General features: G+C 50.4%; 1 protein-coding gene across 1 annotated transcript in view; it reads left to right on the top strand.

The window, feature by feature from the left end:
- Positions 1-5,651: 5,651 nt before the first annotated feature.
- The window catches only part of AP2A1 (adaptor related protein complex 2 subunit alpha 1), a 37,112-nt gene continuing 31,511 nt past the window's right edge, over positions 5,652-11,252 (top strand). The window contains exon 1 of the mRNA XM_004381633.2: positions 5,652-5,834. Within this exon, the coding sequence (XP_004381690.1) occupies positions 5,768-5,834 (67 nt within the window). The 5' untranslated portion in view covers positions 5,652-5,767. The remainder of the gene's footprint in view (positions 5,835-11,252) is intronic.

Raw genomic sequence — 11,252 nt, 5'->3', positions numbered from 1 at the left:
TATAAGAGACTAAACGGGCAGCTTCTGTTCAGAGGTGAGATGGGAAGGCAGGGAGGGTTAGGAGCTGGTTGAATAGACATGGGGAATCAGGGATGTAAAGGAGTGTGCTGTCACAGTGTGGGGAGAGCAATTAGAGTCACATAACAATGTTATGTATAAATTTTTGTATGGGAAAAAAAAAGAATAATATCTCTTACTTTCCTTTCAGCCATTATAGGTAACAACAACCGAAGTAACCATCTAAGAATGAAAAGTTTAACTTCCCATGCCCCTTCCTTCTCTTGCAAATTCCCATTCTTATGAATCTGAAGACATTGCAGCAAATCCCACTTCTGACACCAACTCTAAAAATGGCAGGGCAGAGACTTCTGAGTTCCTCTAACTTCACAAGGAAGAAGGAGAATCAACAGCCCAGGTCTGATTCCTATGAGGCAGAGGTCAGACATGCTCCAACCTTTTTAACAATTCTGATACCAACTGTCCCTCCCACAGTGCTATCTACTTCTCTGTGGGTTTGATAATTCATTGCAATGGCCACACAGAACTCACAGGCAATACTCAAGATTATGGGGTTTATTAGGGAATTAACAGGTTACAGCTCAGGTTCAGGAACACTCAGGATACAGCTCTTCAATCAGGACAGCCTCTTCTCACCCATGCCATAGGCAAGTCTCTCTCTGGCCCTTGGCCCCTTGGCCTCTTGGCCTGGCCTCTGCCCATTTTTGGGCAAGTGTCACAAAGCTCTTTTAGCTGTTCCAATAAGTGCCCAGAGGCACCCCACTCTGCCAGTAAATGTCAGCTCAGAGGCGCTCAGCTCTAGCTCTGTGGGTCATCAAACCTAGTTCCACCAAGTGCCCAGAGGCTCCTTACTTTGTCAGCAAACCTGCTGCCTGAAGGCATTCAGATTTCTTGCTCCCTGGGCCAAGAAGCTCACAACGTCATCTCCTACTGGTTTCCTGGTTCTGTTGCCGCTATTTCTCTGCTGTTGCTTCTTGCCGTCTCTGGTGTTACTGCTCTCTCTTTCTCTCCTGGTTCTGCTGCCTCTGCTGCCTCTCTCTGGCTTCCCTGTTACAGGTTCTCTCTCTCTCTCTCTCTCTCTCTCTCTCCCTTTACGCCTACCTAGTAGGATGACAAAACTGACCAATGCCCTCATTAGAATTCCATACACCTTATTTGCATTGTCCCACCACCATAAGGGAGTAATGCACCTTATTTACATTATTAGCAAGCTATCCAATCCCCTTGGTGGGCATTACAAAGTCTATGGCCAGAAGGGCTATGTTAAGTAATTCACTGCACTATACACTTGTTTATTTTTATTTTTAACGTGGCTAGGATAAATGGAAGGAGCCTTGGCTGCACAGTGGTTAAGCACTCAGGGGCTTACAAAAAGGTTGGTGGTTCAAACCCCCAGCTACTCCATAGTAGAAAGACTTGGTGATCTGCTCCCATAAAGATTACAGCCTTGGGGGCAGTTCTACTCTGTCCTATAGGATTGCTATGAGTCAGAATCGACTCAACGGCAATGATTTTTTTTTCCATAAATGGAAAATTATCTATGTGGCTCCCACTGTATTTTCATTGCATAAGGCTGTGCTAACTCAACGAGGTCAGCCCATGAGGTCCTGTGGAGGGTTCAGGTCCACCTTCACACAGAATCCAACACTCCCAGAGTTTCACACAAGAAGGCTTGGTTGGCCTCCCCAGACTGCCCTTACCACTCCCTTATCCAATTTATACCTCAGAATGCCTTTGCTTTAGGCTTGGTCTTAAAAATTAAGTTTTGCAGAGAGTCCCTGATGGAGCATGAGAAAAGTGGGGTGCAGAACTCAAATTCTAGTAAAAAGACCAGACTTAATGGTCTGACTGAGACTGGAGGATCCCCAGAAAGCATGGCCTCCAGACTCTTTGTCAACCCAGAACTAAAACCATTCCTGAGGCCAACTCTTCAGACAAAGATTAGAGTGGACTATGTGACATAAAATGATACTCATGAAGAGTGTGCTTCTTAGCTCAAGTAGATACATGAGACTAAACTGGCAGCTCCTGTCCGGAGGTGAGATAAGAAGGCAGAGAGTGTTGGGAGGTCTGGTTGAATGGACCTGGGAAATCAGAGGTGGTGTCGTGGACTGAATTATGTCCCCCAAAAAATGTGTATATCAATTTGGCTGGGCCATGATTCCCAGAATTGGGTGGTTGGTCTCCATTGTGTGATTGTAATTTTATGTTAAAGAGGATTAGGGTGGGATTGTAACACCACCCTTACCGAGGTCATATCCCTGATCCAATGTAAAGGGAGTTTCCCTGGGATGTGGCCTGCACCACCTTTTATCTCTCAAGAGATAAAAAGGAAGCAAGCAGAAAGTTGGGGACCTCATACCATCAAGAAAGCAGTGCCAGGAGCAGAGCGTGTCCTTTGGACCGGGGTCCCTGCGCAGAGAAACTCCTAGTCTGGGGGAACACTGAAGAGAAGAAGGCCAACAGAGAGAAAAAGCCTTCCCCTGGAGCTGACGCCCTGAATTTGGACTTTTAGCCTACTTTAACTGTGAGGAAATAAACTTCTCCGTTAAAACCATCCACTTGTGGTGTTTCTGTTATAGCAGCACTAGATGACTAAGACAGGTGGAAAGGAGGAATGTGCTGTCACGGTATAGGGAAAGCAATTACAGTCACATAACAATGTCTGTATAAATTTTTGTATGAGAGACTAACTTGAATTGTAAACTTTCACTTAAAGTACAACAAAAAAAAAAATAATTAAGTTCTGGACAATTCATTGGCTCCATGGGATGAGGTAAGGAGCCCTGGTGGTGCAATGGTTAACCACTCAGCTGCTTACCGAAAGGTTGGTGGTTCGAACCCAACAGCCACTTCATGGGAGAAAGATGTGACAGACTGATTCTGTGAAGATTACAGCCTTGGAAACCCTATGGGACAGTTCTACTCTGTCTTATAGGGTTGCTATGAGTTTGAATCAACTTGACGGCAATAGGCTTATGGGGAGGAGTGAGAGTGTTTTGGGGGAAGCTGAGTTGCTCCACCTACCCACAACAGGATCTAGAACCCCCAGACCAAGAACCCTGAGTTAACTATCTGGCCCTAGATGAGCTCAGGGGGAAGGGTGGATGGCTGGGGGTGGAAGGGGAGGTGGAAATTTCAGGTGGTGAACCAACCAATGGCTGTCGAGTCCATTCTGACTCCTGGTGACCTCATGTGTGTCAAAGTAGAACTGCGTTTCATACTGTTTTCATTGGCTGGTTTTTCAGAAGCAGGTCACTGGGTCTTTCTTCTGAGGTGCTTCTGGGTGGACTCCAACCTCCAATCTTTCAGTTAGCAGCCAAGCATGTTAATTGTTTGCACTACCTACGGACTCAGGTGGGGAAGAGGGTGGATTTTTCCTTTACTTAGGAACAAATTCTTTTTGTTCTTGGGATCCCCGAAGTCTCTCCTTCACACCCCCAAACAGAGGACTAGTTCGAACCCCACGACTAATATGTATATTTTAACAGCCATATCTTTGCCCATTGCTTTTGAGTCACTTCAGACTCAGCGACCATATAGGCCAGAGCAGACCTGCATCATAGGGTTTCTAAGACTGTAATCTTTACAGAAGCAGACTGCCACATCTTTCTCCCGCGGAGCGGCTGGTGGGTTCAAACAAGTTAGCAGCCAGTGTTTAACCACTGCACCACCAGGGCTCCTTGGTGTTATTCTTCGGGGTGGGGGGATAATGGTGGTTCAGTGGGCAATTTGCCTCCTTATGTGGGAGTCCTGGTTTCAATTCCTGGCCAATGAACATCATACACAGCCAATACTTGTCTGTCATTGGAGCCTGGCGTGTACTGATGTGATGCTGAACAGATTTCAGTGGAGCTTCCAGACTACTAGGGACTAGGAAGAAAGGCCTGGCGACCTACTTCTGAAAATCAGCCAGTGAAAACCCTAAGGGCCACAAGCCTCTGATCAACAACCGATCACGAGGATGGCGCAGGACCCAGCAGTGTTTGGTCCTGTTGTTCCTGAGGTCTCCATGAGTGGGATGGCAACTAACAACAACCACAATCCTTCGGCAGAAAGTGCTTCCTCCCTATGTCTTGAATGGACTCCTTCGGTCTTGGACCGCTTAATGTCATTTTCCACAAAAAGGACTTACTCAACTCCAAATGAGGCTGCTGTTATGTTTCTAAGAGGCAGACAGGTCCCCCTCCTAATGTTAGGGATGGACTCTCCCGATCGGTGATGAATAGCCTATCCTCCCTGGAATCCAGAATGGACTTTCCCATGCCCCTTTCCTGGAAGCCTAAATGGACGGATCCATTGAACATGGGGGAGGGGGGAGGCTCTTCTCGCCGTTGCCCCTCCATATGCCTAAGATTCGCAGTAGAAGTTCCCAGGATCCAGGACACTCCTCCAAGGCTCATTCCAAGATTACTACTTGGCTTCGGAGTTTAGGCGAGGGTGGTAGGTTGGAATTTTTTTCCTCAATGTGACAGAAATGGATTCCTCCAGTTCCCTTTGCCCCAAATTTCTCAATAGCCTGAGGCTTTGAAGATCCGGACGCTTTGCCTTCCCGAAAGTCAGTCAACTAAAGAGTCTCCGGTGCGCCCAGGGGAAGCCGTTGTTGAGCTCGTCAGTACCAGGTTGTTTTTGCCCGGGAGAAGCTCCGATTTTGGTGGAGATAATCACAAGTTTGATTTGCTATCTCCTATAATGGAGGTTGCCTGAGGCGTTATGGTTGCAACAACAACAAAACAATATATATTGACAAGTGGTTAAAAGCCAACAGAGTTTAAATCCCAGACTACCGAGCTGTGCGCCGTAGGGCAAGTCACTCAACTTCTCTGGTCTTGAATTTTAACCCTTGCTTAATGGGACTAGATTTGGATTACAGTTTCTCCCCTGTGAGATTCTACGTCTCCTGACGAGCCGAAAGTATTGACAACTTGGCCGCTGTAGAAGGGAGGGGGAAAAAGGGAAGGAAGACTTCCTGGAAGAGGATTCAAACGCCGGGTGAAGACGATTAGAGAGACGCTTGCGCAGTAAATACCTCGCGCCCTCTTGCCCCTCCCAATCCCTTCTCTGCAGCAGGGAATTGCAGGCGTCTCTCCACCTATCCCAGCCCAGCTGAGATACCCTCCCGCTCCTACCTCCTTTTCTACCAATCATCGTCCTCCATTCGCCCCCACAGCCGCCCAATCGAGGGCGGAAGTAGGACAGGCTCCGCAAATCCGCGACGCCCGCGAGGGCGATCTATCTTTCTATTGGTTCCAGTCCACGCAAGTTCCGCCCCCTCCGTCCCGCTCTCCATTTTTCCTTCACTTCCTTCCCTCCCTTTTTGGAGAAAGGCCGGATCCAATCCAAATCCGACCCGGCGGCGCGGAGGGGGCGGTCCTGTAGTGCGTATTGGAACCCCGCCCGTCTCTCGGGAAACGCCCCCTCCTTTGCTCCGAATGGAAAAGGCGGGGTACTGGACCAATGGTAGCGGCGTGCCTTTCCCCAGCTACCAATGAGAGGCGTAGTGGGGGTGGGCCCGAGTTTGAGCGGCAGTAGCCTGAGCCAACGCGTGTCTGAGAGCTCAGGAGAGTGGAACCGAGGGGCGGGACCAGGGGGCGGTGCCGCGGCCTGCCAGCCCGCCTGCTTGTCCACCCGCCCGGCCCAGCTCGGCTCCTCCGCGCTGCCTGGGGTCCTTTCCGCCCGGTCTCCGCCGGCCAGCCCCCGCTGCGTTGTGCCCCGTCCGGCCAGGCCTGGAGCCGACACCACCGCCATCATGCCGGCTGTGTCCAAGGGCGATGGGATGCGGGGGCTCGCGGTGTTCATCTCAGATATCCGGAACTGTGAGCGTGCGGCCAGTGGACACTGGCGGGGGGGAGCGTGGAATTGAGGGGCTCGAGGGTCATAGAGGGACCTGGGGGGGCAGAGAGGCCCCGGGGGAACTTTAGGGTGGGGGCAGTGGAGGGGCTTGGGATGTCATAGAGTCCCTCGTGGGGTGACGACACGGAATGGCTAGAGGGTTTCCGGAGGGTCTTCAAAAGGAGCTGGCTAGTTAGGTCCTGGGAATGGAAACATAAAGGTGTCCCCTGAGAGTGACAGAAAGATTAAGGGGTCGAACAAGCGATGGGGTTAGAGGGATCCCTGTTGTTGATAGAAAGGGCAGAAGTTGCGGGGAGGGGCATCCTATGGAGCGATAGAGTGGGAGGAGGCCAGAGGGGACCTGGAGGACGCGACACACTGGAAGCCTAACAGGGCAGGGCCTGAGGGTCTGGGAGAGGGATGTCATACAGGGGAAGGGGCTAGAAGGCCACTGAGGCTCTTTGCTAGCGGCCTAGAGAGGGCCTGGGAGTGATAGGAAGACCCAGGGGGCTGGGAAGCAGAGGTAGGGGTCACTAGAGATAGACCCCAATAAGAGATAGAAGGCTCCAGAGTGGGGGATTGCTTGGCAGACGTGGAGGGCAGTGGGGAGAGGGCTAGATGGGTTGCAGAAAGGAGGGCCGGAAGGAGCACAGAGGTGAGGGGGATAAAGGGGCTGCAGGTGTGGAGATCTTGGGAGTCAGGGAGGGGGGCCTGGGTAGGAGAAGGGGTTATAGAATGGGGTGGAGCTTCGGGGATGTGGGGGCAGGGAACCCAGAGCCAAAGAAAGGGACCCGAGGAATTTGTGGGTTTGTAGAAAGAGATCTGGAAAATTGTGGGTCGGTCAGGCCCAGAGAGAGGTCAGGGGTCAGGGAGCATGACAGGCCTAGGCCTGGCTCTTCTCCATCTGACCACAATAATCTGGGGTCAGTGAGCCCCGCCAGGCAGGGTTGTCATGACGATGAGAGGTCTGGCACCAAGTCAGCTCCCAACTCCTAGGAGCCGGTAGTGTTGGTGCTTGAAGCTGCCAAGAGCTGCTGAGGCTACATCTGCATGGGCTTTGGGGTCAGCCATACCTGGCTTTGAGTTTGAGTGCCACCACCCCCTAGAGGTGTGACCTTGAGTGAGGGGATTCACCTTTCATGTTTCCTCATCTGTCAAGTGGGAGTACTGGTTGTACCTTCCTGGTGGGGTTGTTGTAACAATCTTGTTGACTGAGGCCTTTCCCACGTTTTCAGTGCTGGATGGATGTTGGCTCTTGTTGTTATTGTGTGGGATCTGAGGAGAAGCTCCTGTTCAGTGCCCAGTGATCGATTATTTTAGAATTTCATGGGTGTGGAGGATCTGGCACATAGTAGGTGCTCAGTGAACAGGCGGAGTGGCAACTACTGAGTATCAGTTGGTGGAGAAATGAGGATATGGTTGTCATGGAAAAGGGAAGTGCTCCACCACTAACCAAAAGGCTAGCAGTTCAACCTACCCAGAGGTGCCTTGGGAGAAAGGCCTGGTGATCTGCTTCTGAAAGGTCACAGTCTTGAAAATCCTATGGAGGGCAGTTCTACTCTGCACACCTGGGGTCGTCATGGGTCAGAATTGAGTTGACAGCAACTAACAATAACAACATGAGGAGTCATAGACTAGGTAGGGGTCAGTTGTTAGGAGCGGGTGTGCACTGTCCCTGATACTGCCAGCCTAGGTGAGACTCTGGGCAAGTCCTTTACCCTCTTTGCAGCTCAGTTTTCTTGTCTGTAAAACAGCACTAATAACAGCCATTAAAGTTCATTCATTCATTTGACAAATGTTTTTTGACCACTACAGTGTACCAGGCACTATTTTAGGCACTGAAGCTACAATAGTGACTAAGAATCTCTGCCCCTGGGAGCTTCCGTTCCAGGAGAAAGTTAGAAAAGAAGCTTCATAGAGAAGAAAAAAAAAAAAAAGCCCAAACCTGTTGCCATTGAGTTGATTCCAACTCATAGTGACCCTATAGGACAGAATAGAACTGCCCCATAGGGTTTCCAAGGAGCACCTGGTGGATTTGAACTGCTGACCTTTTGGTTAGCAGCTGAGTTCTTAACCACTGCACCACCAGGGTGCCGATGATGCTTGGTGCTACGAAGAAAAGCAAGGCGGGAAAGGGGGTGGCGAGTGACTGGGATCTAGAGTGGGGTCAATGAAGGCCTCACTGGGGAGGTGACATTTGAATGGGGGATTGAGTGAAGAGAGGGAGTGAGTCTGTGGGTTTTGGAGGAAAGTGGGTTCCAGGCAGGGGGGACAGTGCCTGCAAAGGTCCTGAGGGTGGCGCATGCTTTCTGTGTGTTCAAATGTGAGCAAGGAGGCCAGCGTGGCTGGAGCTAAGTAAGCAAGGGGGAGAGGGCAGGAGATGAAGGCAGAGCACAAACTGGGGTGGATCATGTAGGACTTTGTAGGCTGCCATGAGGACTCTCAGGAGCTGTGGTAGTGCAGTGGTTAAAGTACTCGGCTGCTAACTGAAAGGTTGGCGGTTCAAACCCACGAGCTGCTCCAAGAGCAGTCTGCTCCCGTAATGATTACAGCCTTGGAAACCCCATGGGGCAGTTCTCCTCTGTCCTACAGGGTTGCTGTGAGTCAGAATCAACTCAACAGTAACTGGTTTTTAACGGGTGAGAACTCTGGCCTTTCTCTGAGTGAAACAGGAGCCACAGGAAGGTTTTGAACACAGGGATGTGATTTGATTTATGTTTTAAAATAACTCCTCTGGCTGCTGGAAAGAGAGCAGACTCAAGAGGTAGGGATGGAAGCGGGGAGACCAATTAGGAGGCTGTTGCAGGCATCCAGGCAGGAGGTGGGGATGGAGGGCTCTGAGGTGAGGAGGAAATGGTGAGACAGGGTTGGATTTGGGGTAAATTTTGAAGAAAAAGCCAGCAGAGTTTTTGAAAGAGATAGCATTGGGGGGAATTGGTGGGGAAGGGAAGAGGAAACAGGCAGTGTCACAGCAGGGCCCTGGAGGGAATGCAGAGGGGAGAAGAGGAGGCTCAGGTCTGGAGGCAGTGGAGGTGATTTAGCCAAAGGAACTGGGGCTGGAGACTCAGAGACCCCTCTTGCCCTTCCTTTTTTCAAAACAAAACAATCAAACCAGTTGCCATCAAGTCTGTTCTGACTCGTGTGTCAGAGTAGAACTCCATAGCGTTTTCAGTGACTGATTTTTTAGAAGTGGATTGCCACACCTTTCTTCTGAGGTGCCTCTGGATGAAGTCGAACCTCGAACCTTTCAGTGAGCAGCCAAGCACTTACCATTTGCACCACCCAGGGACTCCTTCCTTTCCTCGGCAACTCTGTATTGAACGGCCAGTTTTGTTTTAGACCTTATGAGGGGCACAGGGGAGACAGACTTGCCTGTGCCCACATGAAACTTACAGCCTAAAAATGACAGCTGTCTACACAAACTTATACTCAAAGTGTTCATAGCAGCATTATTCATGATAGCCACCAGTGCAAACAACCCAAATGTCCATCAGGAGATAAATGGCTAAACAAATGTGGTACATCCATACAGTGGAACATTGCTCAGCTATAAAAAGGAACAAAGTTCTGGTACATGCTACAGCATGGATGAACTTTGAAAACGTTATGTTGAGCGAGGCCATATAGTGTACAATTCCACTTATATGAAATGTCCAGAATAGGCAAATCCTCAGCGACAAAAAGTAGGTTAGTGGTAGCCTAGGGGTGGAAGGAGGGGCACTTGTGGCACAGTAGTTAAGCACTTGACTACCAACCAAAAGGTTGACAGTTCGAACCCACCAGCCGCTCCACAGGAGAAAGATGTGGCAGTCTGCTCCCATAAAGATTACAGCCTTGGAAACTCTATGGGGAAGTTCTACTCTGTCCTCTAGGGTTGCTATGAGTTGGAATTGACTTGATGGCAATGGGGTTTTTTTTTTTTTTTTGGAGCAGTGGGAAGGAGTTCCTGGGTGGTGCAAACAGTTAATGCACTCTACTGCTAAGCAAAAGGTTGGAGGTTCCAATCCCCCTAGAGGTACCTCAGAAGAAAGCCCTGGTGATCTACTTCTAAAAAATCAGCTATTGAAAACCCTATGGATATTTTCATCCCCTGCCCCCCACAAACACACACACAAAAACTCCTTGGAGCACCATTCTACTCTGACACCACGAGTCACAGTCGAGTCCACGGCAACTGGGAAAAAAAAAGGGATGGAAGAGTATGGGGAGTGACTGCTACTTGGCGTGAGGTTTCTGTTTGGGGTGATGGATATGTTCTGGAATTAGTGGTGATAGCTGCACGATCATGTGCATATAGTAAAATAACACTGAATGGTACATTTTAAATGAGTGAATTTTATAGCATGTGGATTATATCTCAACTTTTTTTTTTAAGCGGAAAATAATGCAGCTGCCCTAAGCCCCGTGGGGGAGAGGACCGCAATGTTGAGAGAAAGAGGGCACTGCCAGGTTGGGGAGCTCAGGGCAGGCTTTGCTTCAGAAGTCTCTTGGAGCTGATAAGCATGATGTGCCAGAGTTAGCTGGCCAAGGGACGTGAAGAAGTACAATGAAGGCACCCGGAACAGCAGGTGCAAAGGGCCTGAGGCCAGTGTGGTTGGTGCAGAGAGCACCGTTGGGGAAGTGGGTAGAGGCCAGGTGGGTGTTTCTCCTGGGGGCACTGGGGAGCCTCAGCAGGGCTTCAAGCAGGGGTGAGGGAAGAAGGGGTGAGGGATGTGGATGAGGAGGGAGGGTAGAGGAAGGTTGGATAAGGAGGGAGGGTAGAGGAGGATTGGATGAGGAGGGAGGGCAGAAGAAGGTGGGACTCTGAGATGAACAGGGGGTGGAGTATGGAGCCATCATGCCAGGAGGACCTGAAGGGTGCTATGGGATTCAGGAAGGAAGGATCTGGAAGACAATGAGGGACTAGCTTTGAGAAGCAGGGCAAGGAAGGGCAAATTCTGCAGATAAGGAGGAGGAGCGGCCAGCTGGGCCCAGCCTGGGGCGGTGCTCCTCCTGCCTGGGGTGGATCTAGCCTGAGTCTTTTATCTGAAGGTAGCTGCCTCCTATCTGGGGCTCCAGTTCCCCCAGGGCAGAGTTGAGTTCCCACAGGTCTTTGGAGAGTATGCCAAGTGTGAGTGGGTAGGGGAGTATGTGTCCTCCTGTAGGGCACATCCCACTCCAAACTGTGACCCTTCCCTTTGTGATAAGGAGCCCTGGTGGCACAAAGAAAGGTCAGTGGTTTGAACCCACCCAGCGGCTCTGCAGGAGGAAGACCTGGTGATCTGCTTCTGTAATGATCACAGCCAAGAAAACCGTATGGGGCAGTTCTACCCTGTCACATGGGGTTGCTATGAGTCAGAATTGACTCAGTGGCACCCAACAACAACGACCCTTTGTGATAACGCCCCCAGTCCCTGGAGTGC

Source organism: Trichechus manatus, unplaced genomic scaffold (genome assembly GCF_000243295.1).
Source record: "Trichechus manatus latirostris isolate Lorelei unplaced genomic scaffold, TriManLat1.0 scaffold00087, whole genome shotgun sequence".
In the NCBI taxonomy this organism is placed as follows: Eukaryota; Metazoa; Chordata; class Mammalia; order Sirenia; family Trichechidae; genus Trichechus; species Trichechus manatus.
The sequence above is the reverse complement of the archived record's forward strand: the minus strand, read 5'-3'. Positions and strand labels throughout refer to the sequence as shown.